General features: G+C 36.2%; 4 protein-coding genes, 2 long non-coding RNA genes and 1 pseudogene across 10 annotated transcripts; 4 read left to right on the forward strand and 3 right to left on the reverse strand.

Moving 5' to 3' along the window:
* Positions 1 to 206: 206 nt before the first annotated feature.
* LOC147476794 (uncharacterized) lies at positions 207 to 4,111 on the forward strand. Its single transcript, XR_015209027.1, has 5 exons — positions 207 to 368; positions 1,701 to 3,059; positions 3,166 to 3,230; positions 3,503 to 3,606; positions 3,733 to 4,111. It is a non-coding gene; the product is annotated as an uncharacterized LOC147476794 (long non-coding RNA).
* A 3,373-nt stretch (positions 4,112 to 7,484) lies between these two features.
* LOC147476795 (uncharacterized) lies at positions 7,485 to 16,864 on the forward strand. The gene is made up of 2 exons (XR_015209640.1): positions 7,485 to 7,623; positions 14,073 to 16,864. It is a non-coding gene; the product is annotated as an uncharacterized LOC147476795 (long non-coding RNA).
* On the reverse strand, positions 9,211 to 20,306 carry LOC147476796 (Peroxidase superfamily protein). Its single transcript, XM_086585057.1, has 3 exons — positions 19,894 to 20,306; positions 18,074 to 18,274; positions 9,211 to 9,895 (listed from the first exon to the last, which is right to left on the reverse strand). Exons 1-3 carry the CDS (start codon positions 20,113 to 20,115, stop codon positions 9,314 to 9,316), a joined length of 1,005 nt encoding a protein of 334 aa, XP_086441183.1. The 5' UTR covers positions 20,116 to 20,306; the 3' UTR covers positions 9,211 to 9,313.
* Positions 18,494 to 19,530, forward strand: LOC147476797 (protein JOKA2-like). Of its 2 annotated transcripts, none has more exons than XM_086585059.1 (3): positions 18,494 to 18,995; positions 19,087 to 19,195; positions 19,262 to 19,530. In XM_086585059.1, the coding sequence occupies exons 1-3, from the start codon at positions 18,646 to 18,648 to the stop codon at positions 19,499 to 19,501; spliced, it is 699 nt and encodes a 232-aa protein (XP_086441185.1). In that variant the 5' UTR covers positions 18,494 to 18,645; the 3' UTR covers positions 19,502 to 19,530. The 2 variants fall into 2 exon arrangements, with proteins under 2 accessions (XP_086441185.1, XP_086441186.1); XM_086585060.1 differs by having other exon boundaries at positions 19,268 to 19,530.
* Positions 20,307 to 21,283: 977 nt separating the features above from the next.
* LOC147476798 (ATP synthase F1 complex assembly factor) lies at positions 21,284 to 26,963 on the forward strand. Of its 4 annotated transcripts, none has more exons than XR_015209638.1 (5): positions 21,284 to 21,704; positions 21,877 to 21,956; positions 22,056 to 22,114; positions 23,357 to 23,769; positions 26,619 to 26,963. XR_015209638.1 is itself a non-coding variant. In XM_086585058.1 (4 exons), the coding sequence occupies exons 1-4, from the start codon at positions 21,393 to 21,395 to the stop codon at positions 23,659 to 23,661; spliced, it is 756 nt and encodes a 251-aa protein (XP_086441184.1). In that variant the 5' UTR covers positions 21,285 to 21,392; the 3' UTR covers positions 23,662 to 24,081. The 4 variants fall into 4 exon arrangements, 1 of the variants encoding a protein (XP_086441184.1); XR_015209637.1 differs by lacking the exon at positions 26,619 to 26,963 and adding an exon at positions 24,555 to 25,896; XR_015209636.1 differs by lacking the exon at positions 26,619 to 26,963 and adding an exon at positions 23,978 to 24,238.
* Positions 25,047 to 25,709, reverse strand: LOC147476799 (cysteine endopeptidase RepA pseudogene; annotated as a pseudogene).
* On the reverse strand, positions 26,099 to 26,602 carry LOC147476800 (putative cysteine protease RD21B). The gene has a single exon (XM_086585831.1). The coding sequence runs from the start codon at positions 26,600 to 26,602 to the stop codon at positions 26,099 to 26,101; it is 504 nt and encodes a 167-aa protein (XP_086441957.1).
* Positions 26,964 to 27,427: the final 464 nt, after the last annotated feature.

Raw genomic sequence — 27,427 nt, forward strand, 5'->3', positions numbered from 1 at the left:
CTACATTAGGGGTGTGCATTTGGACCGAGTAACAACCTGTTGTCTTTTGTATAATAATATAATGCTTTGGGCCTATTGCATGTCCTTAATATTCTTTTAAGGCCCAAGCCTATGTGATAGTTTAGAGCCACGTGGAAATAACACAGTCGGTGAACTACTAGTCTCCAAACTTTGTAGAACTCTTCATGAGATAAGATAAATATTAATCTTAATTAGGGTTTAGAGTAGAGATAAAAACAAAACAATAAAGGAAAGAACATAAGGTTGCTCAGGAGTAGGAGACGCAGGCTTTAGCTTTGAGTGGGCAGAGAGATATATCTTCCTTTTGCTTCTAGTTGTTTGACAAGTTTTCGACCGTCGACGATCAGGCAAGTTTCTCTACTTGCACTACCTTTCTTTTCTAGTCTTAGAATTCCACTCTATAATTGAATTCTCGTACGATTGATTTAGCAATATTATGTAAAGTTACAGTGTTAATCATAACTTACTGAAATTGTATTAATAAACCTAGTTTATCGTTATATTGTTAATTGTAACTGAAACTAGCTCCATCTTCTAAGTAGTGGTTAAATCTTATTAGATGTTGCTGAGTATGAATAACAGATCAAGAGTATTGTGATTGTGTGATATGAGTATTGACTGTCGATGTTCTATCCTTGTTCATCAACTTGGGTGTCCTTTGAATGATGACGCATATGCTAAACCTCATCTTTGTTTTCTTATTCCATGCATTGAATCTATGATATATGTGTGTTGACATGAGTAAATGACAATATGTGATATATAATAACTATTAATTATGTGTATAACATACCATTTGAATTCCTGGTGGTTAATAATTGTGTATCTTTTCCATGTTATATATATAATATTATATTAGATATATGTACATGCATGTTTCTAATATTGTTCCTTATTGTGCTCCTATTTGTTTTAAATGTATAAGCCTTTACTAAAACTGTTAATATCGAGTTGCTTTCATGAAAAGAAACTTGGATAATGTGGACAATGAAATTATTAATATATGCATTTTTCCTTGTCATTGTGGTTATTAATCATACACATGAAAATTCTTTGTATGTTTGGTTGTGTTATTAAGTTTGTACTAATAATGAATATTCCTATGTACATGCACCAAAGCTGGATAGCTTGTTGTTTTTCTCTGACCATTATACGTGTTAACTTTGTAAGTATAATTTTTGTACAAAACAATGGTCAAAGTATTTAGATTAGTTTTGATCTTGAGTTGGCTGTGGAATGGTTATGGACTACAGTGACGGAAATTGACACGTGACCGTCCTAAACAAATACGTGCGTGAGTATGGGCGATAAAATGAAAACTTGGGATAAGTCCGCCGTATTACTTGAGTACTTGACCAAGGGAATATGGGGTTTGAAATTGATGGAATGACCACAATTACCATACCATATGTATAGTCAAGGGCGTAGGTGTTATTTTCCTACGAAGTATAATTAATAAAACGACATGAATAAGCTTTAATTACATACCAATGAGGTGACACGCTAGTATTGTGAGCTTACAATTAAATCGTTGTAAATATATTAGATTGTATTTTGTGTGTAATTCTTACACATATGTATGCGTCATAGTATTCTTTGACTAGATTTGGATGATAGTTATTGTTAGAGATTACTTGCTGGGCGCGTTGATTTACGCCCCTATTTATCTTTTTTTACAGGTGAGCACGATATAGTATGCGGAGCACGTTCTTAGAGTCTTGGCATGATCTGGCGTCTAGAATATTCTTAGTTTAGGCGTTTTTGTTTTAAACAGTATTTATTCTCTTCCAAAGACAAGTTCAGTGTTAAGTTATTTATTTCGGACATGATACAATAAGTTATTTATTTAGCAAGAGTTTGGTGTTTTATTTTTGATAGTTAATAAAAATATTTTAGATCCATTTTTGTATTTTAAAAGTCTTTAACTTTAAAGTTTAGACCTGGAATGTCCCAGGCTTTGTATACTTTTTACATGAAATCTCGAGATATATTCTTGGAAGCTAGACTAGCCGGCTAATAATTGGAAATATATTTTGGGATGTCACAAACCAACCTGGGACCCGACATAAAATACCGAAGAAAAACCAACCCAATTCCCAACCTACCCGACATATAATAGGTTAGGGTGTGGTGGGGATTTGATAATCAAGGCCGGGGTACTTGAACCCGACCCTTACTTTTAACCCGAAACCAACCTACAACCCGACTTTAGCATTTGGTTGTCAAGAAACAGTAAACACCCATTTAAAAAGGCCAACCAGGAACCCCATCACGTCTCCACCCACTTCAAGGTTAACTGAGGTTAATTGGTTAACGATATATATATCTTATATATAATGCGGATACTTGCTTTTTCAATTAGTGCCCGTATTTCCAGTTTTATGCCAAAGTTTTAAATCGAAAGGGTATCAGAAAGTTAGACAGCCACTCTTGTTTTGCTCTTTACATAAAGGGTAAACTGGGAAAAACAATGTGATGGAATTATAAGCCGAATAATAACCCGAAACAAACGCACCATTTCGAGTACTTTACCAGTTTATCTAAAATATAAAAATTAACACTAAGAAATCTTCTTTCTCCATCAAAATAACGAAACTCCATCACTTATCTTTCACAAATTCGTTAATTCTTTCTTTTATTCTCATTATTTAGACCCCGTTTCCAAATTTGACAAAAAAGAGATAAAATTATATGTACAATGTTCCATGGCGATCTTCATAAACAGGTTTGAGTAAATTATACAATCTAATTCTTCGAAACAGTTTTTCTTTCTATCGTCTATCTCTTCACCCACAAAATATTTTTCTCATTTAAAACAGTTAGCCCTCTTCCCATCTCCCTATTACTATTCCCATTCCCGCTAAAACTCCACCAAAACTTTATAGAGATTTGTTTGTGCGTGTGCTCCCAATTTCAATTTTTTTTTAGGTTTATCAATGAAGAAAAGAAATTGGCCCGAAAAAGAAGAAATTTGTGCGTTAATGTTGAAAAATTACCAAGCTTTGGATCTTCAAACTTTGGAGCAGTTTTGCGAAGCGGTACTTATTTCAATTCATTTTTCTCAATTTCACCTTGTTGTAACATTCACTATTTTCCAATAGTATTTTCAACTTCGTTACTTCATTTGCTTTATCTTATGATCAGGGATGTTTCTTTTAGTCAATTTGCTGTTGTTGATTCACGCCTTGCCAACAACAAATTTCTCCCCAGTAAGAGTTCTTTCCAATTGTTTATGTATGTAACCTCTTGTACTAATTTTAAAAAATCATTACTGCCATCTATGTTGCCTTGAACGTCTTCATTTTGGATTGCCTGCGATCCTAGATATTTTGATCTATGTTGCGTTAAATCATAATTACTATCAATTCTACAATGGTCAATCTGTCCATTTTGACTTTCATGCATAGCATACAGGCAACACCCATCACACACCTAGCCAAGAATTATCATCCGCTAATCAGTAATTGTCGATTTCTTTCAGGGAATATTCATTGACAAATTCAAGGGTTTTGAGTGGGCAGTAAATCTGTATGAACTCTTATACATTGCTTCAAGGTCCTGTTGCTTGCTAAACATCGTGCCAAGGTAATTTGTATTTAAATATATCTTCTCAAGATATTTCTTTCGGCTTAAAACTATACTTCAGTTTTGGTAGTCATGTTATTATTATGAAAATATGATTATTTGGTAAGCTATATTCGATATACACAGAATACAGGTGTGGAGAAGAATCCAAGAAACATGCATGACATGGAGTAGACTATCCTCCAGTCGAGAATTTAAATTTGATCTTCACATGAGCAATGTGGTGTGATGAATAGACCTTAGTTATGTATTGTTCTTTGTGAGAGACTGAATTCCTTTGTAAATGAACATGAGAAATTGTGCACTGTACTCTCTGAAAGTTGGACCAAACTCAGCAAGCCAGACCACAGACTCTCGATCACGATTTACTTTGATTATATTGTTTGCTCAATCACTTTTTGTTCCAGGCGTTAATTGTTCTGGTAAGACATTGTCTTATACATCCCTTTTTTTTTGCGCTTTAATTGAAAATTTATTGATTTGTTTTGAATTTGGTTGAATGAACATGCTGTGGGTTTCTGTAGTGGCAAGACCTTTACCATATATATTTCTTTTGAATGGAATTGATTGTATGTGGCCTTCGCTATATGCAAAAAACTAAACTACGCAAATTTGTTACTCCCTTCATTTTTTATTTTTTTATAAAATATTTTGATTGAATTTAGTAATATTTCTTTTGGTTCGTCATTGTTAAATTTAGCATAATGCAAAAAAGCAACACAAGGTTAAAAAAAACATCCTACACGATGCTTAAACCAATGCTATGAAAGATGCAAAAGCATAAGTTGACAATGAATGCCTCGCAATGCTTAAGAAAGCGGGATGGAAATTACTATCAAAAGGGAACTACATCAATCCATTGTCAATAACATATGCAAGAGTTCTCATCTTATTGTAGTGAAGGTATTGATTTATCCTTAATTATCCAGGTTTATATGTCATCTTTCCTATTTGAGTTCTTCGTTGTTGTCATCTATTTAATAAATTAAAGGGTGTACTTAACACTTGCTACAGCTAAATTGAAAGATGATAAAGAAAAACGAATGACTGAGTACTCACTACTTTGATACTTCTATGACTATGACAACTTTGCTTAACAATCAGTGATAGATAGACTACTTTGTTATCTGCCATTCCCATCTGTAATCTTCATCATGTGTTCAACTTTGGTTTATGTCTAATTTAGAGGGTTCTCAGTTTAGAGAATCCTTGCCTTTTGAGGTTCTTCAAAATTAAATTTAGACAGTGTTTAAAGTAGACAATGTTTACACTATTGATACTTCAAATCGTAAGTAGTAAGTTGCTGAAAATATCATAGCCTACCATCAGATAATGTTGTCTCCTTTTCCTATATATTTGTGCCTTATGGAATGTCTTCATCAGTATTTTTCAATAGACCAAGTTCTAATTTTGCATCTTAAAAAGCATTTTGAGAAATTTAATGGGTATTTTTTTTCAGAATTTCTGTAGTTGCTTACCAAGAATCACCAATTTTAATCTTATGATTTATATACTCTTCAAAGTGTTAGATGAATACATTTCTTTTATAAAGTTTACCTTCTTATTATTGGCATGTGCGTACTTTCTCCAAATATTTGAAGTGTTGGATGAACATCGTTTTATTGTGCTATCATTCAGTTCAAGTACCATGGAAGTCATGGGTTAATAGTCAAGTCCAATTTATCCTGAATTATTTGTGATGTTGTACACCCTCCAGATCGTTACCACATAAATGCTAATGAGCTTATTTCTTGAAGTGGTTTATACTTTCAAAATGCAGGTTCGGAGCGTAAAAAGAAAAAAAAGACTACCGAATGCTACCTTAAATTCCGACACGGTTAATTCCGTTGATCAACTAAATGGATACATCAATTAGTTTTATTTGAGTAAGATCGAACTTCATGCCAGTTTCCAACTACGCATTTGTATTGAAAACCAAGAGACAATATGCTCTTTGAGAAATTTAGTTATCTTCAACTGATCTTTGACTTTATGTTTGTACCTACAATTTGTTGAAATGTTTGGTGTATCACTGGGTTAATATACTTACCCTGACCTAAAATTTTATTCATTCAAATTACAGTCGTGCATTGTTCACGCAAATCCTTTTTAAAATTTTACATGAATGTTATTGCCATAAATGATTTGTTTTGTAATACAGGTAATCTGCAATGTGGTTTACGCATGTTACATTATTTTTTCACTCAATTCAATCCTTCATCAACTTTCGATATAAATATAAACTTTTGATACCAACTTAACAATTTTTTTTTAACATAGAGCATTGGCGTTTTTTCTAGCATGTTTTCTTTATTGAAGTTTATATATACTTTATACTATATTGGAAAATAAGATATTATATTTTGTAGCCATTGTACTTGCAGACACAATGTGCGTGCCGTTTACTAGTATATATATAATATGATATATTTATTCATCAAAACTCAAAAGTCCTCCATCACCCCTTCTCATCTCTAACCAATTAGCTTTCTCCCAGCTACAATCTTCACTGTTTTTCTGGAAGACAACTATTAAGTAGTTGGCTACTTTGTAATTAGTTATTGTACCACAAAAATCACAACCTTATATGTGCCATGTAGTTTGTTAGATTTACATTCTTCTGATTCCACGAAGCTAGTTGCTGTAATTTTCGCTACTGTGGATATAGTTTTAGTTTATTAACTTTTACAATATAGTTTATTAACAATATAGACATTTTTAACTCTATTAAAAGTGGGGGGTGGTGCAAGTGGTAAAGAACACCCTCCTTTGTTTGACTACAAATGCTTTAGTCTTTCAGATGCTACGTACACAAGCTATTGGCAGGGCGGCTCAACCCAAAGTGTGGCCTAAGGCGGATCTCATATATGGAGGCCTTTTTTCTCAAAAATTTAATAAAAAAAATTAGTATATAAGCAGTAAGAAACTAAGAATTGAGGGCTATTTTCGGAAGTTTGCTTTCCCACGTATTTTGTGTGGAGGCCTATTTTTAAGGAAAGGATTTACATGTTTAGAGTCTTAGTTTTACAAATTTATTTTGGGTTTTATGATATAATCGAAATTAAAACCTATTTTTAAGGTAAACTTTGGGATTTCCCAACAAATTACGAGGCCTTTTTCAAAGTGAGGCCTTAGGCGGTTGCTTTTTTTACATAAAGGACAAGCCGGCACTGGCTATTGGGTCAGATGGGATGTTTAACCAATTCGTCAGTTAGTACATACATGATATCATTGATGCTTTTGAATATGAGTTATCTATATAATAATACAATTGGGTGTATTATAACTGGGCATATCCAAAGACTTATCTATCTAATAAAATAAGGAAGTGTGGGGCCTAAAAGAACTCATCTAATGGTAGGTAATCATTCTCACAAATATATAACTTGGCAGATCCAAGTGTTTGGAGAATTTGTATAGTTTTGTTAAGTGCAATCAATACCATAAAATCTATCAAAAAATCAACTAAAAGTCGACAATTCTTTGTTGGGGGGCTTATAAATTGTTGAAATTTGGCATAAACTATTAGGCTCTAAATATGACATGATCTTGCGCGAATTACCGGGCCCAATTGATGCTATTATCGGGCCTTGTGCCGAAAATCGACGACGTTGTTGTTTTCACCGAAGACACGACGAGTTGTCGGGATAGCACTGCAGGCACGTTGAGGTCTCGCGGGCCGTGGGCATACCCTATAACTTATATTGGCTCTATTAAATCCAACTTATAACTTGGCAAATCCAAAGACTTATAAGGTGTATGTGCGTAGTTTAATATTTGGCAGCGAGAGTATTGGATCCTTTTCAAATAAAAGAAAAAGTGCTTTAATTTGTTGGTGGGGGCGGTGTGCCAGTTGTGTCGTGTGTGGGAGGACAGTTGTGGTGGGGAGCTGGGGTGGAAACAGTCCCGTAGGCACAACAAAATACTAGTTACAAAAAAAGAAGAACAACTCAATTGATCTTGCGCCGCACCTGCACCTGGAAGATTACTTTCACAAGAATGACATTAAAGTTGGAGGTACCATCTTCCACCTCCTTAATTCTGTTCTCAAATCTATTTATTTTGTGATATTGAAGAACTGGGTTTCAATCGGGTAACCCGACCCGAAACCGACAGAATACCCGACCCAGTCGGATATAGATTAGGTTTCAGTTAGTTGTTTTCCCTTTCCACCTGAACCCGAGACCGATCCGAAACTATTGGTTCGGTTATCGGGTAACTAACCCGAAACCAATTAAAAACCAACTTTTCAGATAATGGTAACCTGACCCGACCTGAATGAACACCCCTAGCCTACCTTACTTTGAAAAGCACGGGTGGAATTCAAATTTATTAAGCCGAGCTTCACCATGCTCAAGTTGCTGGTTTATTAAGGCAAGTTTTAAAATAATTAAGCTCAAGTTTGGCTCATGTACTATATGTACCCAAGCTTTTACCGAGCCGATCTTGAGTAGCTCGGTTATTTTACACAGATGGTTTTGAGCTTATCCAGCCAAGTTTCATTTTTATTACATGAGCTTTAAAGTAATCTCAGGTTTGCATTGGCTTGTTTAAATGAATGAGTCTGAGCTGAGCAGTTAGCGAGCTAGCCGAGCCCAAGCTGCCTCGGCTCAAAATCCACCCTTATGAAAAACTGAAAATGTTTACATAAGGGGGTGTTTGGATCCTATTTATTTATTGCCAAAAAGTGTTTATTAGTGAAAAAACATTTTTTGAAAAAATAAATGTGTTTGGTTTCTATTTTAAAAAAAAATAGTTTTTCATCTAAAAAACACTTTTTGGTCCCAAAAACTTGTTTTATGATAAGTAGATAAAACTTGTTTTTCAAGTTAAAAAACTATTTTTTTTTTAAGGAAACACTTTGGGTGCTAAAGGCAAATGAACTTCCGGATGTTTTAGACTTTAGTGATTTATGCCACGATATGCCAAAATATATCGAGAAATATAGTGCTAAATCTGATTTTATAAAATAGTTTTTAAGAAAAATCACAACCAAACATGTTTATTGAAAAACTGTTTTTAGAATAAATACTTTTTCATAAAAATGTTTTTTAAGAAAAAATGATTTTTAGAAAAAATGAGAACCAAACACCCACTAATACTATTATCTAATATCCACGTAACGAATTAAAAGTTACAAAGAATTGTATGGTGTTTAACTTACATGGTAAGTTTGCATAAACACAGTGATTAGTAGAAAATACAAGAAAGATCTCCTTCGAAATTTTTAGCGTGGAGCAGTTAGGGTTATCCCTACCCATTTGCAAGATCCAAACAAAAATCATATCATAGCCATTGGATCTTGCAAATGGTGGGGTATCTTAATATTTTTCAAAATAGGGTATCCCTAATTACAACTATTATTACGGTAACCCGAACTAACCCTAAATAAAACCCACTATTATATAAATGAAGTTTTAACATTGTGGGCACTGGGCAGTGAGGTGTAATTTCCATATCCTTTTGAGTACCACGTTCCTTTGATGTATAAACATGACTACTTTTTCCCTAGCGTCCTAGCGAACACAGCCATATCCTCCATCTCACAAAAGCTTGAGTTGGAATCAACCATGCATTGGGCTGGCAAGCAGTGTTACAATAAGCTTCCCTTTATCAGTTTGGATAATAAACTGTAAGCAAAATGTCATCATATACAATGACATATCTGGAGGCCAGAAAAAGAAAGGAGAGGATCAGACTCACACTATTATTGCATATGCTGGCTACAGTCCTTTCTTTTCTCTCCATGTTTTTTCCCTCTCTTGACTCCTATGGAGCCCATTTTGTCCATTGCCTCTGAGAAGGCCTGAAAAAACTTTTGTTTATCCTTTCCTAGAGCCTGAACGATAGGCCGAGTCCTTGGATCCGAGAGAAGTGCTTGGTCAGTAGCTAACAACCCCATTTTGTTCTCTAAATTCCCGTAATATGAGTGATCAAATGTGAATGGCGTGGTGACATCAAATGGTACAACGACGTCTGCATTACCACCATAATGAGGGCAGGACATTTTTAAGGCCTTTAAGAGCCTTGGGTCAATGGAAGGGTCGGGTTTCTTAGTTCCCTGATGGTCGTAGAGTCGACTGACAAAGTGCTCACAGTGAGAGAAACCAATTGTGTGGGCGCCTGAAAGAGCCACTAGGTCTTGCAGGCTTAGTCCTTTGGAGGCAAAGAGTTTAAGAAGCTCATCGATTGTTGAGTTGGCTCTTGGGATGTTCGAGCTCACTCTTGATGCCAGAGAAAATTTTCCGTCCCACCTCCCTGTCTTCACTTGATAATAAGGACCACCTACCTGCGTCATAGATTGGAATTATTATTGGTAATCTTCATCAAGTTAACTCGAAATCAGAACACCACTCACCTTAACAAGCGAAGGAATGAAGGTTAACCTTAGATTAAGCTCTACCAATCAAAAGGACAGGATTTAATTTTAAAGTGCCATGTCAGTATATAATGAAGTGTAATCCCCTCCTACTAATTAACAAGCGAATCAGAAGTTGTACTTAGTGAAAAAAAAAATGCTTTTAAGATTTTACTCACAAATCTCTACACTACATGAGGGTATTTAGGAACCCCTCTCCACTGTCGAGTAGGCAATTTGTAATCTCCATAGTTGCTCAATTTCGAAACACCTCCCTCACAAAAATTAGAACAAACCCCCTATTTATTAATAATTTAGAAAAGCCTCCCTAATATCACTTAAATTATATAATTATCCCCAATTTCCCTTGCTAATATTAGAACAAACTCTCTTTTATTAATAATTTAGAAAAATCTTTCTAATGTCACTTAAATAACATAATTATTTCCTAATAGATGAGCCTTTCCTACATAATTACAATTACCAATTACAATTAGAATCCAAAAAAATCATGTTAACTATCGAACTCAAGGGACGGGATTCAAGACTTTAGAAGAAAAAAAAAAACAATGCGCATCATGGTTTGCATACTTGTTGGGAGATAAAGGAGGCACCTTTCCATATATTTGGTTGTCAGAGAGATATAAATGGGTAAGGGAGGAAAGGTTTCCAATGCAATTTGATAATGAATCTGAAATGCTTGAATTATGCATATGCAGTACCCTGAGTGTTGTTTGTGTTCGGAGCCACTCTGGAAATTGAGGTCCTACTTCACAAGAACTCAGATCAATATCGTTGAGTTGAAAGGGTGGTATCCAGTTAGACCTTTACAAAGAGAGAGAGTTTTTGCTCAAGGCTAGACTTTTTAATTTCGAGAGTTTGGCTAAGTGCACCTCAGATACAACACCTGTCAACAGATTGCCACTGAGATCTAGATATGTCAAGTTTGATAGTCTTCCAAAAAAGAGCGGAATCTAGCCACTCAGTCTATTGGAGCGGAGATCTAGTTGTGTCAAGCTTGATAGTCAAAAGAGGCCGGAATTGAACCATCAAAAGAATTCCAAGAAAGATGAGGGATTTCTAGATTCTTTATTCGTTTACATGTTAGAAACATTCGGTCAACAATTCGATAAAAAATTCTCAATACGTTAATAATATGTAGTATGTTTTATACGAGTATTAAACGTTTTAACATAAAAATTCGGTACAGTTAAAGAGAAAATTATAATATATATTTGTCAATATAATTAAAATGTTCCACTAATTTTACTCAACTTATTATAATTTTACTCTACCTATATATTATAATGTTCTACTTATAATTTTACTTATAACTATATATTATAATTATAGTAAAATGTTCTACTTATCACTATATATTACAAATATATAATGTTCTACTTAATTATTATAATGTTATACTAATTTTACTCTAGTTGACAATAATACAACAATTTGATAAACCGGGTGGTCAATGAGGGTCATCGGTCAATTGTGAAAAGCCCACATATAATGTTTTGCCCATTTCGTGACTAACCATGGCTTGGGTCCATTAGTCAGAGAGCAGTTTCGTGTAACTTTGCAAGAAAGAGAGATCGACAACAACAAATTGGATATCGATCAAAACTGATTTTTGAGGGGTTGTGATCAAAACTGATTTGATCTTGGAAGTCTGAGTGGGAATATAAAGCAAGAAATGCAAATAGTCGGGGTAAGCTTTTTCAGTAGAATAATTCTAGAGATTCCCAAGTGCGTTCAGAAAAAGACTTTATTCATCTTGCCAATTTAGTGTTCCTATTGTTGAGACGACATGAGATCACTATGTTGAATTAAGTACTTTCCATTTCTTTGTTTATTGTTGGTGGCTCCATCAAAAGGAGTGAATGAGGCGAAAGGTTGCAATATTGAGGATTACGGTATTTGGGTAATCATGGGACTTGATCTCTGTTGTGAGTATTCCTACTTTGTAAATGATTGATTTATATAGTGAATTTTATCTCACTACCTGAGATAGGTAGTGTCGTGGACATTTCCCAGTGATTGGGTTTACCACGTTAAAAGATTATTTGTGCCTTGTCTTGTTTTTTAACTTTGAATTCATCATATTACTCTGTTAAATTGACACTGGGTTTTTCAATTGGTATCAAAGTAGGTAAGCTCTTAAAGGTTTAAAAACCTAGGCGTGATCCTTTTTGGTTCCTCAAGAATATTTTTAGATGGAGGTTGTTAAGTTTGGTACTTCTAATCGACCTCCTCAATTCGATGGGAACAACTTTCCCTACTAGAAAGCTAGAATGACAGCTTATTTACAAGCCCTAGGTGATTATGTTTGGATAGCTTTAGAAGATGGTTGGGTTCATCCCACTCAAACTATCGGGTTTGGTGACACTGCTGTGAATTCCCTAAGACCTTGAAACATGTGGATTAATGTTGAGAAGACATTGTCTAGTCATAATAATAAAGGTCGTAGTGCTATCTTCATGACCATGAATCATAACGAATTCAGGCGCATTTCAGCTTGTACCACCTCAAAAGAGGCTTGGGATAAGCTTGTTATGGCGCATGAAGGCAATAGTGCTGTCAAAGAGAGTAAGCTTGAGTTACTACCAAATTTGAGACCATGAAGATGGAAGATAGTGAGACATTTGATGAATTCTTTATCCGGTTGCAAGATGTGATTAACTCTAGCACATCTTTGGGCTTAGAGTATCCAAATGTTAAAGTTGGTCGCAAGATCTTGAGGTCTTTACCTAAGAGGTTCAGATCTCGAAAAGATACCATTCAAGAGGCACATGATATAAAAACAATGACCATTGAGACTCTTGCGGGCAAATTGCGCACCTTTGAAATGGAGTTAGAATTTGAAAATCCTCGTAAGAATAAGAATTCATATTTCAAGAGTTCATCTTATATTAATTCTTCTAAGGATTTCTCAGATAATGATGTCTCTCTCGAGGATGAGTCTATTGATATTGATCATGAGATTGCTCTTATTTCTAGAGATTTCCAGAAATTATTGAAAATGAAACATCGAAGATAATTTACAGATAAAGGGCAATTTCATAATCAAGGGTCGAGACCTCATGATAGGTTCAAACGTGAAAACAAACCAGATAAGTCTTTTACTGATCTCTCAAAAGTCCAATATTATAAGTGTGATAGGTTCGGTCACGATGCTCACAATTTCCCTAAGAAATTGAATAAAGAGAAAAGGAAAGCCAATATTTCTGTAACTTGGGATGATAGTGATGACGAGACTGAACTTGATGATTCCCAAGCTGATGAAAATGTTAACTATGTTGTGTTTGCTGCTAGTCTTGGTGGAGATTTTGAGGAATCTGACAAAGATAGTTTTGTACATGGTAAGTTGAATCATTTTGAGTCAAGTGTCACTGATGACGATTGGGCTGAGATGTACTCTAATTATGTTGCCAAGTGTATCAAGCTCGACAAGACAAATAAAAATCTTATAGTCAAGCTTGACGCACTTAGTGCTCAAGTTTTATCTAGAGCTGAGGAGTACAATATTCAAGCTGAATTGTTTGAACAGGAAAAGAAAACTTTTTTAAGCAAAATTGATTTTCTAAAGAGAGAGAATTTTGATAGCGAAGAGAAATGCAAATCTGTCTTGGCTGTACTTGAGCATACCAAGAAAGACTTAGTGTTTACTCAACAACAACTTAAAGCTTTCTCTAATGGTGCTTAACAACTTGACAAAATGCTTGGGGTGGGAAAATCTCATTCTGACAAGAGAGGACTTGGTTATCATGATGTTCATGCATCTTCTTCAAATACCTCTCATGTTATTACTTTTGTGAACACTAAGGAATTTTTTGCCACTAGGGCCTATCCTAGTGTTAGCATAAACAATGTAAGAGCTCACAAAAAACTTTATGTTCAAAAGGTTCAGTATGAGTTAGAGTCTACTGTCAAACATAAGGTGTATACATGTCGTTATGCTTGTGGTAGGAGGGGACATCTTGCGCCTTTTTGTTGGTACAATAATTATTCATCCTTGTATGGAAATATATTTTGGAATTCTTATGTGCCTTTTCGACATAAAGCATATTATCACACTTGTACTCCTAACCGTTTCATGACTATGCAGAAAAATAATCATATGAAGGCTAATGATAGGAATGAATACAAAACCTCTCTTCACACTCAATCAGTTTCATCTCCAACTAATTCTCATACTTTTGCGAGGAAGCTAAAGACTATTTGGGTAAGGAAAGACGACCTTTGTCCACAACTTCTTTCTCCGTCATTTTCTTGATCCCTCCGGTTTTAGTTAAAAAAAAAGGAAAAAGAAAAAAATGAAAAAGAATGAAGTGTGAGTTTGAAGTGCTTTCATGCATCCTTGGGAGTGTTAATTATATTGATGAAGTAGCATTCATTTACTGGCATGTGTTGACTACTTTGCTCTTTGTTTCCATGTGTGTGAGATGTCATGTTTTAAATTGCAGTTCATGTTGTTCATTGCGATCTTAATCCAGTTGTGTATTGCTTCATAATGCTTCTCTTATATTTGATTCTCTGTTGTCACACATAACACACTCACACTACTATTTGAGTTTATTAGTTTTCACCGGCTCTCTATGGCACATTTTCTATAAGTTTGTGAAATTTGTGTAACTCAACAGAATATATTTTTTTAATTTATGGAGCACAGGCATATATGTAATCACCCAGGTTAGTAGATTCGTAGGGGTTTAAGCCTGGTAATTTTAGGCCAACTGGTATGGACTTACCAATCAACAACCTATTATAAGGGATGATTCCTCTCCAATATATAAACTCTTCTGCTCTCTCTCTTTTGGAGCACAAGTATGTAACCACCCGGGTCGGTAGATTTGTAAGGGTTTCCACCTGGTAATCTAAGGCTAACTAGTCTGGACTTACCAATCGAAAGCCTGTTATAAGGGATGGTTCCTCTCCAATATATCTATATATATATATATATATATATATATATATATATTAAATAAAAGGAAAAAGAAAAATAAAAAGAAAGAAATAAAAGAAAGAAAAAAAAAAGAAAAAGAAAAGAAAGAAAGAATAATTATAATAATAATAATGTTTCTTCTTGTATTTTCTTGAGTTGCAGTTTTTCACTTTCATATAGTTAGGTTCTATCATATCATTCCCGATGGAAACTATGTTTCACAAATGTGTGTTGAGCATCGATCTCTTACACAAACAGAAGTCTGCACTATAAGTCTTGCATAATGGTCCAAATGAGCATTGTGATTTTGTTTTCAATTCGTTATATGACTTGCGATTTTTTGTTCTGGCAGCTCATGTCGTGTGGTAGAAAGTTCCAAGTTTAGTCTTTCCAATGCCATTTTTTGAGGTTCTTTATGAATGTGCCTAACTTCTTCTTATGCATGCTTGCATTTCAGTTTCACCTCTTCCATTGTTTTTGGTTATTGAAGGGGGAGACTTGTTGTGATTAAGGTGCATAATTTTTTTTCGGTATGTTGATGTTTGTCGAGTGTTGGACAAGAACATGGGGATTTTGGTTTGGGGGCATCTGTTTTGAGTGATGTTTAAGCAAATTTTTCATGCCTATTCAGTGAGAAGTGCCTGCCCTAGTCCTTTGCTCTATTTAATTGGTTTGTTGTTGGAGGTTGCGAATATTGGTGTACATGAGTGTTTTTTGTCCTTGGTTTGGTGAAGATTCAGCATGATTAATATTTGTTTTCTGTGATTTTCCTCTTGTTCTTTTGGCTCCTTATCCTTCAACTTGCTTACTCTGGGATGGTGTAAGGCAATCTCTATCAAGTGTGCTTAATCCTTGGAAATGCTTGCAGGAAGTTTTATTGCAACATTTTTTTTAATCTAGCCATCCTAACATCTCCATGTCTTCGTGTTTTTTTTGTAAGAGCTTGTCATTAACAGATGCTTGTTTTTGAGTCAGCAGTAGCCTCTTCATTATGTTTTTTGCATTTTATGTTTGCCTGCTCTCTTTGTCATGGTCAGCACCTGCTGTCACATGGGCCTACTTAATGAGAGGTTTTGCTCAAGCTTCATTTCTCATTAATGTGTTAAAATGTGGTCGTCTCATGGACTAATTTGGAGAATGCATTCTCGTCGATAAGGTATCACCTATAGCTACTTAGTTGGTTGATTATGGTTCTCTTGTGAGGGGGAGTTCCTGATTCTCTGCTTAAGTCTCTTAGGTTTCTATAGTTGCTGCTTGCATATGTTCATATATTCACATTTATTTTGTTTGCCCTTTTGACCGGTTGTGACAAAAAGGGGGTAGTACTTCTTTTGTTGTTCCATGTGCAGCTACAAATGAAGTCAAATGAAAAGAGAGGCGCATGCTGCTGTGAGGGAGAGAATTGTGTTTATTTGTAGAACCGGAACCTTGTATTCTTGGTTCTTTGTAATTAGCATTACGTCATTAGCAGGAAGTTTTTTTATGTAATTTAATTTCTAGTTATTGTTTGTAAGGTTGTCACGAAATCGGCCAAAAGGGGGAGATTAAAAAGCCCACATATAATGTTTGGCCCATTTCGTGACTAACCATGCTTTGGGTCCATTAGTCAGAGAGCAGTTCCGTGTAACTTTGCAAGAAAGAGAGATCGACAACAACAAATTGGATATCGATCAAAACCAATTTTTGAGGGATTGTGATCAAAACTTATTTGATCTTGGAAGTCTGAGTGGCGATATAAAGCAAGAAATGCAGATAGTTGGGGTAAGCTTTTTCAGTAGAATAATTATGGAGATTCCCAAGTGCGTTTAGAAAAAGACTTCATTAATCTTGCCAGTTTAGTGTTCCTATTGTTGAGGCGACATGAGATCACTAAGTTAAATACTTTACATTCCTTTGTTTATTGTTGGTGGCTCAATCGAAAGGAGTGATTCTTTTTCCTGCGAAAGGAGGCAAAATGTTGCAATATTGAGAATTACAGTATTCGGGTAATCATGAGACTTGATCCCCGTTGTGAGTATTCCTACTTTGTAACCGATTGATTTATATAGTGAATTTTATCTCACTACCTGAGATAGGTAGTGACGTGGACGTTTTCCAGTGATTAGGTTTATCACGTTAAAAAAATTTATGTGTCTTATCTTATTTTTTAACTTTGAATTCATCATATTACTCTGTTAAATTGTCATTGGGTTTTTCAAATTAAACAAAAAATCTTTGTAAAGTCTGAAACTTCCCCTTTCCTCCCACATAATTTTCTTAAAAAAAACCTTAATAGATTGATGTCATTAAACCATATGCAGCACTTAGCCAAATGTAATTTACTTAACTGTAGATCTGAATAATGTTAGTCTGTCTTGAAGCTGTCAAGGAACAATCTTATTTTTTTTTGTAACTTGTCGAGGAATCTGATGAGGCAAACTTGGTGTATTGCCATCCAATTATTTTGGATAGTTGCTTGTGTGCCTTTTACTGTTTTTTTCTCTCCAGAAAATGACAAAACAATCTAACTTGAAAAACCAACTCCACAGACTGCCAGATTTCTTGCACGGAATAAATCTACACGAGCGTCACTCTATTTTGAAGTAATTCTAACTTCTCTTGTAATGTAATATGTAATGTGTATAATATTCTATGGAATCATAATGTCGTAGACTTCTAGTAAACATGGAGTTGGGAGGCAACATAAAATAGGCTGGCAGAATGGCAGGATTTGGGTTGATTGTCGAAGGTGACAAAAAGAAAGGGTTAACTAGTATTACCTCCCACTAGATGAGCCAATTAGGATTTCCCCCAGTACACACAAAAAAAAAAAATCAATTTAAGTTGATTGTATTTTTTTGTGTACATTTGGAGAGGAGACTCTAATTTCCTATCTAGTGGAAGGGTCAAATCCTAATTGGCTCATCTAGTGGGGGACTCGTTAACCCAAAAAAGAAATCAGGTATCTGGTCGTTACAACAAAGAACAGAGATTCAACCTCTGTTTCTTTTCTTACACAACATACATCACTATTTGACATCATGCAGAGGCATTATACAACGTCAAAAAGGCGAATGATACAATCTCTAAAACTCTAAAATTGTATTTGTTGGAAACTTAGCCTTAAATATTCTATAGGCATATCGATCAGATGAATGAAGTTATAGTACAAGATAGCTAATTACCAAGTGAACGAAGTCTCTGGCTGCAATGGCCACAATGTCAGCACAAGAAACAATACCAGGGCACCTGCTCTCCACCAAGGCTTTAGCGTTCTTTATACCATCAAACGCCTCCACTGCCAAATGCTTGTTATCCTGCGCATCCTTCTCTGCTAAAACTGCACTCCCTGCCTTAGTCGAAATAAGAATAGACCCATCGCAACCCTGTAAAACAACAAAAAATTCAATTCAGTCATTACTACTGGAGAAAAAGACCAAAAAATACTTCAAACTTTGGAGTTAGTTTCAAAACAGACAATGTACTTTTTTTTTTATTCAAATAAACATTGTACTTTCAAAACATTTCAATTTAGTCAAACCCTCAAATTAATTGGATGGCATGCTGACGTGGATCTAATTTGCCCATCTGGCATTAGTTTCAACCTTGAGGTGGCATTAGTTCCATCCGCAATATTCACATGCCCATCTGAAACCATGGCTCCTGTTAGGGTTGTAATGATTCTTGGAGCTCTGAAGTGCCATTGGAGAATGGTTTTAAACATTTGGTTTTGCCATCCGGAACTAACAGTGGGAAGATGCCTCAGAAAGAATGTGATGGCTATCGCGAAGGTAATCAGGCTGCTGCTTCTGGGTCCTTTTACCCTTTACCATCTACTGCCTTCCCAGTGGAGTGTAATATGTGTCCTTTCCAAGGTTCAGCTATACCACCTCCTGCACATGAAGGTTCTGGTGTCGCAGGTTCTGATAACTACAGGAAGCATCGAAGTCATATACCTGTGGTACCACCTGGTGGTTTTTATCCTATGGCTCCGTCTAGAAGAAGCTATGGAAGTTGTGATAACACGGGAAGAACTTTCCACCAAGGTGTTCGCTGTGACAGTTGTGGGGTGCACCCGATAACAGGGCCACGTTTTAAGTCAAAAGTGTAGGTTTATGTTCTTATTTTGGTACAGAGTAATCCTTGAGTAGTATTCCTTTGATTGACTTATTTTTCTGTACATTTTTTTTTTGTACAGGAAGGAAGATTATGATTTGTGCAGCATCTGCTATGCGGAATTGGGAAACGAAGCAGAATACATCAGAATGGACCACTCGGTGTCTTATCGGTCTTCACGATTACCAAAGGTGGTGCATCAACATTACATTTTCATGAATCTTCTTTATATTATACTCTGGCTAAACATTTCATAGTTTCAGCATTCTTGGTTTGGGAGGCCACTACTGCTACCACACGGCTTGCGAAGTTGTGGGTTGAGATCCTCTTATCGCTCAAAGCATGACAGTCGCTTCATTGCTGATGTGAATATTGCGGATGGAACTCTCATGGTTGAAACTAATGCCACCTCAAGGTTGAAACTAATGACAGATGGGCAAATTAGATTTGGGGAAATTTTTAACGACCCACGTCAGCACCCCATCCAATTAATTTGACCCGGTTTGACTAAATTGAAATGTTTTGAAAGTACAGTGTTTATTTGAATAAAAAAAAATATATGTTGTCTTTTGAAACTAACTGCAAAGTTTGATGTATTTTTTTGGTCTTTTTCTATTACTAGTGTAGTCCTTGCTATAATAGTATACCAGAATGACACTAGTGCTGAACAGTATACAGACACTCATAAATCATAATCCCAAAACGGCGCAAAGTGCATGTTAGTGTCAGAGACTCATTATGTATCAATGCTACTTGATTTGTGGACTAGACCATGGTGCACGTTAGCTTCAGACTACATAAAATTCTATATTGCACATTTGAAGTAAATCAACACTTCAACAGTTCAACGAAGCAGTCATGAAAAAAGAGTCCAATTGTAGATTATTACCTCGACGAAGCAGTCATGGAAAAAAAGACGAATCGTTGCTGGTGCAGAAACTGGTGCTTCTTTGAATTGTTGAGATGTCACTGATCCTACCAGTTGTTCAAGGTGAGGACAAGAACTGGAGTAAAAATCGACTTTTAGAGGGTGTCGTGGAAGGGTTGTGGCAAAAGATTTTATAGTGTGTAGGACAGCAAGAACAAGAAGAGAAGTTGTGAAGATGGACATGATTAAGATTTACATTCCAGCTTTGAAAGAGCAATGAAGAATAATGTGAAGTATGTACATATGTAAGTGAAACTTAAATGAATATATAGAGCCAAATATTTAAAAATGGGGGACAGACCAGCTGAAAACACACACAAGTGGGGAGAATTTGGTAATGGCCTGGCTATTAAATCTTTGGGAGTGTAGAGAAACGCCTCGCTCGCTTGGGAAATGATTACATGCACGACCTCCATCAGTCCATCTCTCCATTAGATTTGATAATGTGAGTACATAATGTTATGTCAGGAAGTGGAAGCTGATATTGTAAGTCTGATTCAAAACTCACGGGATCTTGTAGTTGTGATCACTTTGTTTTCATTATCTTTTTAGTTAGTTTTTTTTATGAGATTGGCCTACATACCATCATGTGAGTTGGAAAATATCTTTCTTAGACTTCAAATATGGACTGGCCGGTGACAGCCAAAATAATCTTCTTAAATTAAGATATTCACAATTTGGGCATTTTGATGGAAAAAATAAATGGTTAAACTGTTAAAGGACCTGATCGAAGAACCAATCAAAATTCCTAAAAGTTTGTTATGAATTGTGATTGACTTGTGAGAATGTGTACGTACACAGGCAATGAGATCCCTACAGACTCTCAAAAGCCGACTCCCTACCTAAAATCCCTGTCTAGTCGCAATTGGCATGGATGCATGTCGATGCCGGCGGTTAGGAAGTTCGGTTTTTGGGAATCAAGGATATAATTATTGCAAGGGGCGACTGAGAAAGGTGACCACCAATGCAATGTTGAGTGGTTGTCGCTCTGGCTTACTTTTACCCATTCTTGCTTTAGCACATGCACAAAACGGTTAAGCAGGCATGCTTGATGACTGATGGAAGTAGAGTCGCCACCTCAAAGTTTCAATGAGTACTGTTGGTGGTGGCCTGATAAGTTATAACTTATATCCTTGTCTTCTGGTATGGTAATCATGATCAGCACTCGTCTTCTCCTAATACATTGGCATCGAAGTACTTGAGTTTGTCTCTTTCTCTTGGCCACTTTAGCCTGTTGTTTTGTAGAGAAGCCAGTGTGGACTCTGTCACATCTTTTTTGGTGTGTCACAACTCACAAGTAGGGAAGCATTGGGTACATATGAAAATTTGGGAAAAAATCCCACAAAACTAATATACCGCGACATTCCTCGGCATTTTGAACTATCCTTCATTCTTCTCCCTCTCCTCTTAGGCCTCTTCCAGAACTGCAAGAAGAAGAAAAAAGGATTCATCTCGTACCAATGATTCTCCAACGTCTATCTAGAAAAATCCCAAAGTCCATTCTGCCCTCCCTAACATCCCTTCTCCATAAAACCCAATATCACACCAACTTTTCTCTACAAAACCCACTTTTTCAACCCATAAATGACCAAAATTTACATAAAGAAGTGATTTTTACTAGTTTACAGAACAGGGGCACTCTTGGTATATGCAGATACTCAAAATTTGCAACTGGGTATGAGCCTTTACAAAAGAAAGCATTGGATTCTATTATAGATATTGAAAGGGCTAAACATTTATCAGATAAAGAACTTGTTTCTGTTTGGGATGATGTAATTTTCTTCACCCTTTATCTCAAATACTAGAAAAATGAAGTGTCTTTATTTTGAAGTTTTATGCATGCATTGTACTAGGATGGCTATGTTTGTAATGTTTTATAGTTATATGAGTATGAGCATTTGGGCTAATGTGGAAAATGTTTTTTTTGTTATGTGATTATGTTAGTATCATTTGGGAAGAGGTCATATTGGTGCATCCATGAAAGCTAAGTTGTATCGCCTATTGGAGCAAAGAGCGATTTCATGGTAAGTTAAGTTGCTTGTTTAAATTACTGTATAAAAGAGTTGCAAATGTTTTCTTTGATTGTTGTGTTTGATTATGTATGATGTGATAATCTTTTGTAGTCGGCATTTTGTCATTCCTTTGTGGAGAGGAAGTGGTTACACAACTTTTTTCGTGCAAGGTACGGTTTTAATTTTATTATTCTTTTATCTTGGTGTTTACCCTTGCTCAGATCATTTTTATTGGATTACACTCCACACTAGATTAAGGAAAGTATTTAGATAGGAAACAAATACTTCACACGCTGCATGCATGTATCAACCTCTTGAAGAAACGCTAGCGACAGTGACCGTGCTAGGCGATCACATTTCAGGTGCCAGGGTTGAGCCTAGGGATTAGGGTGAGTTTGGCGGTCGTGTGCAATACTCAGGAGATGATAGACTGGCCAGATAGTATGTTGTGAGGGTTGTGTTACTTGTGTCTAGGGGCTAGGCCATGGTGACCATATGTGACAGTCTAGTTGCATGGAGTGAGTCTTAGGGCCTCGATAATCAAAGCGCAAGGGGTGAGCTTAGTGCCTGAGAGTGCATAGCTACCATCCTTGTATAATACATGTGGGTACATTTGGTCAATACGAGATGAAGAACAGGCTAAATAATATTTGGTAAATTTGTTTTACCATATTCAACCAATGGAGTGGTTTCTTCAGTGTAATTACAACTGTGTGTTTCGATCTTAGGTATCTTATCCTCGTCCATTCTGTTGATGTCTGGCTGGCAATGAAAGGGGCAGTGATCGACTGGACACTGTAGCTTCAGGAAACATAGACTTCCATCAGCCAAAACTAAAGATAGCAACATGACTAGTAACTCTTAGCCCAAGGGGAAGCTAGTTTATCAGACCATTCCAGGTGTGAGGAAGGAATGGAGTAAGGTGCGACTTTCCCACTAACTCTACATAAGAAAAGGTATAACTCTGACTACTCTAGTCTAAAAAGAGCTTAACAACTAGACGAACCTTCAGTAAACGTTCTTAAACGTGTTTTTTCGTGTGTGTGTTGGTTTTTTCAGTCTGGTTTAGAGCACAGTAAGTACGACCTGGAATTGGATTTAATTCCCGTAGCTTTCTCCCACCCAATTGAATGCTCAGTCCAGTCAACTGTCAGTTGCTTTAACCTGCTCTTCATGTACAATCCCTTCCTAAGTTGGTTCAACTTTGATTGGTGTAGCCCCATCTCCAAAGGGTGATAGTCTAAGTCCCCCTGTAATTGCTGGTATCGAATTGGCGCTTTTTCTGCCACTATATTTTTTGTTTCCCTGTATTTTAAATTTAGTCAACCTACTTGATTCTTCTTATCAATATTGTAATATGTTACTTGTCAATCAACAAAAAAACAATTCTCATAATCTTAACTCACCTGCAGTGCAGATGCCATGTGTGCTTTTTACTGGTCTTGAGGACTACAAGGCGAAAGGAACTCAAGCAGCTCCTTACTTCACGGCAACTTATTACACTGAATTTGAGGAAAACAAGGACGTGGTGCTAATCCGTGGGGATGTTGTGTTTACAAGCAAGCTCACTGATACTGAAGCACAATGGCTTTTGGAGACCGCCCAATCTTTCTATCTGAACGATGTTAGGTACAAGCTGGTCGAAAGGTTTAACAAAGAGACTCGTGAATTTGAGTTTAGAGATGTTCTTCAAGCACTTGAGATGCCCATGGGATGATTTTCTAGATGAATCTTCTCTATTGGATAATGGAGCCTGTCCAATAGAACAACACATTGAACCTGTCATTGGATCAACAAATTTCTGGGAACGTATAGTTCAATGCTGGTAAGTACCTTTCTTTCAATCCTTCAATTCTGCAATAAGGCTGCCTTACTATTGCTGCTTCATAAATAAGTTCCCTTCAAGAAGATTTAAGATAAAGGTTCAAGGAACTATTTATGTTATTGAGGCACCAGCTCACAAACCTTTGAATAATAAATTTTGTCAAAAAAACATTCAATCTGTGGAGGTCTGAAATCTGAACTTTGAACAGGACGTTGAAATTGTGATGACCAGTTCAGTGTTAGAGGAGTTCAAATGCACATTTTTCATTTGGAATTAATGACAAAATGAGAATGAAATTTTTGAAGGGACATATTCTCTCCTTCTGTTGTGTTTCTCCTGAGCACTGGTTTGTGACTTTAGGCATATGAAGACCATGTATCTTCACAGCAATTATAGCTCAGTCCTTTCGCCCAAATAATGATTTCATCTTAGTTGATAGTTTGCTAAGTTGGATAGTTTTGAGTTTGCATGTATGTTTTACTTTGTTTTTACTTATTTTATAAGTTAGCACGACAATAATTCCTCTGAGGCCATCAATAAGGACCCCACAGCGAGGATTTGTCAATTTGATTTCATAATTTCCCATAGCCTCTTCAGACGTCTGCTTCGCATCACCTAGAATTACACAGTGCATCTGATGGAAATTGTGGATTGTTGATATTGGATTGTTGAGATCTTGTTATAAGTTTTGCATTAGGTGACACTTTGGAAGTATACCTTGAGGCCAAACTATGTATTAAGTGTAGCTGCACCTCTAACATCACCTCTGACGGATCTTTTTTCAGCCATCTACCCTGTTTCAGTCGATTCTTCTTGGGCAGCTAAAAAATGAGTTGCGGTAAGGAATCTAGGATTTCATAAACTCGTGATAGCTATACTTGTCACTAGTTCAACAGCTGTGTCAGCAGAGTCCATTTTCTTCTTTTGGGTTAATTAGTTGTTGACTTGTTGTTGGTAACGAGAAAAACTGTTGTGATATATTACGCTGATTCTCGATATTTTGTAAGGTTCGGTTGACATAATCATTTGTCACAACAAAGTCACGGCCAATTGCAAGTAATTGATTGCGCCTGAAAATAGACACAAGCTAGTCCAAACACATACACATCTAATGAATTCCATATGTGAATGGGCTAGTTGGTTGTGGAGCTTGCATATGCCTTTTGATGAAAGGAAACGTAGATATTTCATTGAGATCTGTTTAATAAGTAAATTGTTCTTTTAAAACACACAACTTTGACTGCAAATAAATATGTGGTATATTGTTATGTACTTACTCATTTCAGTGGGTATGAAGCTTGCATAGCGATACCACAGAGACCGTTTTCACTAGAGACACTGCGTTTCATCCGAATGTAACCTTTATCTCCCCAACCCTTACCCCATGAATTTTTTACGATCCAATAGCTGTCATTGCCATCTCCACCATAGCCAACTATAGTTACTCCATGGTTGAGATCGACACCACAAGCACCAGCGAAGACCCCGTTAGAGTAGAACTGAAAATTATAGCCAGCAGCATCAATTGCAGCAGATACAGGTTGCTTGGCAGTTGCCTCTTGAAGGCTCATTTCATTATTTTTTGACACACGCACGTAACCACTTATCGTAGCCGCTTTGGTAGCAGAATTTATTGTGTTACATTTACCATCTTTTCCCAAATAGGGATAGTTTGATTCAGTTGTAATACCGCCTTTTTCTTTAATGAACTCGAAGGCTGCTTCCATAAATCCCCCATTGCAACCTTCATTATCCTGATTTCTGTTGCAGTCGATGAGTTGTTGTTCAGACAGTGATATCAAATTCCCAGTCTTAATCTTGGCAATGCCCTCCACTGCTGCCACTGCAGAGAACGCCCAACAACCACCTGTAAAACAAAGCAGCCTACTTTCAGGGTTCCCGTGTACTTTAGTCCTAGTAGATGAGTAATTGATTTGCATGCACAATTGTCCCTTTTTTTTTTTTTTTCCGAAAGCATGTTTTTATGCACACATTAGAAACAGCCTCAGTTTTTGAATATCGTCTTTACCAATGTAATAGTTGCGACAGTTCTTGTTCTTTTAAGTTGTAAGAATCATTCACTCCATCGTTTCACTGTTGATTAACAAGATAGTCTTGAAACTTTTATGGACTGAGTCAGCTGATACTCGGACCATGTTAAATATGACTGAATCCTCCACAAAACGGAAACCATTAGCCAGAAAGCGCTGTTATCATTCCAAGAAATGCTATTTGCTTTTAGCTAATGTGTTGTGATGGGTAATTTAATTCTACATGATTTTGAGGTTAGTATATGGAATCTCCTTGTTATGTGACTTAAATTCAATCATCAAATACAGTTTGACAAATAGTTTGATACAGAGATACACATACCACAGCGGCCCTGGTCCTTCACTTCTGTTACTGCACCACTTTCTCTCCAATCAACACTATCAGGCAACTCTGGCAAGGTCGTGTTCTCATCGTTTCCTCCATCCTCAAAAGTATTAGGTTTATAACCCAAGTACATATGTGTGAACTCCTCATTTGTAAGGTCAGCAAATTGGTTGTCAGTGAGCTCATAGGTAAAATTTTGAGAGTTGATCTGATCAATAAAATGGACATTAGATCGGTATATACGAAATCTGTGTAACCACTCGTTCTTTCCCGCAAACTTGCGACCATGTCTGGCCATCCATTGTTGATACCTTTCGATAATGGGTTCTTTGTCATCCATAGGATTGGAAACACCAATATGTTTCTGATGAGTTTTACATGAACTCAAAGGTATCCATAATGCAAACACAATTAGAAATGCTAGAAAAACAGTTTTTCGTGCGATAACTGTGGCCATTGCAATGTGAATACAGTTTAGGAATGTGCAAGTTATTTATAAATTCAGAAGATTGGGACATAGAAAGGCAAGAGGACAGTGGGAAAGAGGAAGAGAAAAATCATGTGCAAGTCAAGTTTGAATACAAGAGCACGCATCATAAACACAATATTTGTGCTTGTTTTGTTTTGCTTTTTCAGTTTAGGTGCACACCTGTTCATGTATATTGTGTGCTTGTTAATCACCTTATTTCTTATATATGAACATACTGTATGTAGTAGACTCTCAAGGACTGTATATGTGCAAGCGTGTGTGTATACTTTCGTGTGTAAATCGGCGGTTGATCTTAAATTTTTGTCTTCTCGAATAATTATCATAAAAACAATAATCACATATATGGCGATGGATTTTGAGGAGTAATACTTGAAAGTGAGCAATAAAAAAAAAATTGTAAATCAAGGAAAAATCGTTTTTAAAAACGTAATAAAATTAAGCCTTCACAAATTGAAACCAAACACAGCATACGTGTGAGAAATACAAAAGAACTTGCTAGTTGTTAGACGAATTCACTCTCATCCCAAACCACGACGATATCAGATTACTGTTGGAATCTCTTGTGTATTTCTAAATACTAGTGTGTGTGTACAAAGTGGAGGAGATGAACAAATGGTGTTCTCTCCACTTTAGTGCATAGTAGATAGTCCCACATTGGTTATCCACCACATCGGGTAGGGTTCGGGCCTGGGCTTGGGCTTACTGTTGTGGGTAGTGGTTTGACCAATAGCCTAAACTTGTTTTGCCTTTTTCTTGGCGGCAAGTTTGGTGTTCTATTAGGAGTTGGTCTCT

This window comes from Coptis chinensis, chromosome 9 (genome assembly GCF_015680905.1).
Source record: "Coptis chinensis isolate HL-2020 chromosome 9, ASM1568090v1, whole genome shotgun sequence".
In the NCBI taxonomy this organism is placed as follows: domain Eukaryota; kingdom Viridiplantae; phylum Streptophyta; class Magnoliopsida; order Ranunculales; family Ranunculaceae; genus Coptis; species Coptis chinensis.

Coding starts and splice junctions, on each gene's coding strand:
- LOC147476797 (XM_086585059.1), top strand. CDS start 18,646: ATGCCTCAGAAAGAATGTGATGGCTATCGCGAAGGTAATCAGGCTGCT. Junction 18,996..19,086: donor CCACGTTTTAAGTCAAAAGT/GTAGGTTTATGT, acceptor TTTTTTGTACAG/GAAGGAAGATTATGATTTGT. Junction 19,196..19,261: donor GGTCTTCACGATTACCAAAG/GTGGTGCATCAA, acceptor AACATTTCATAG/TTTCAGCATTCTTGGTTTGG.
- LOC147476796 (XM_086585057.1), bottom strand. CDS start 20,115: ATGTCCATCTTCACAACTTCTCTTCTTGTTCTTGCTGTCCTACACACT. Junction 18,275..19,893: donor TCCATGACTGCTTCGTCGAG/GTAATAATCTAC, acceptor GTTGTTTTACAG/GGTTGCGATGGGTCTATTCT. Junction 9,896..18,073: donor CCAGAGACTTCGTTCACTTG/GTAATTAGCTAT, acceptor TCTATGACGCAG/GTAGGTGGTCCTTATTATCA.
- LOC147476798 (XM_086585058.1), top strand. CDS start 21,393: ATGATTCTCCAACGTCTATCTAGAAAAATCCCAAAGTCCATTCTGCCC. Junction 21,957..22,055: donor GAGCAAAGAGCGATTTCATG/GTAAGTTAAGTT, acceptor AATCTTTTGTAG/TCGGCATTTTGTCATTCCTT. Junction 22,115..23,356: donor CACAACTTTTTTCGTGCAAG/GTACGGTTTTAA, acceptor ACTCACCTGCAG/TGCAGATGCCATGTGTGCTT.
- LOC147476800 (XM_086585831.1), bottom strand. CDS start 26,602: ATGGCCACAGTTATCGCACGAAAAACTGTTTTTCTAGCATTTCTAATT.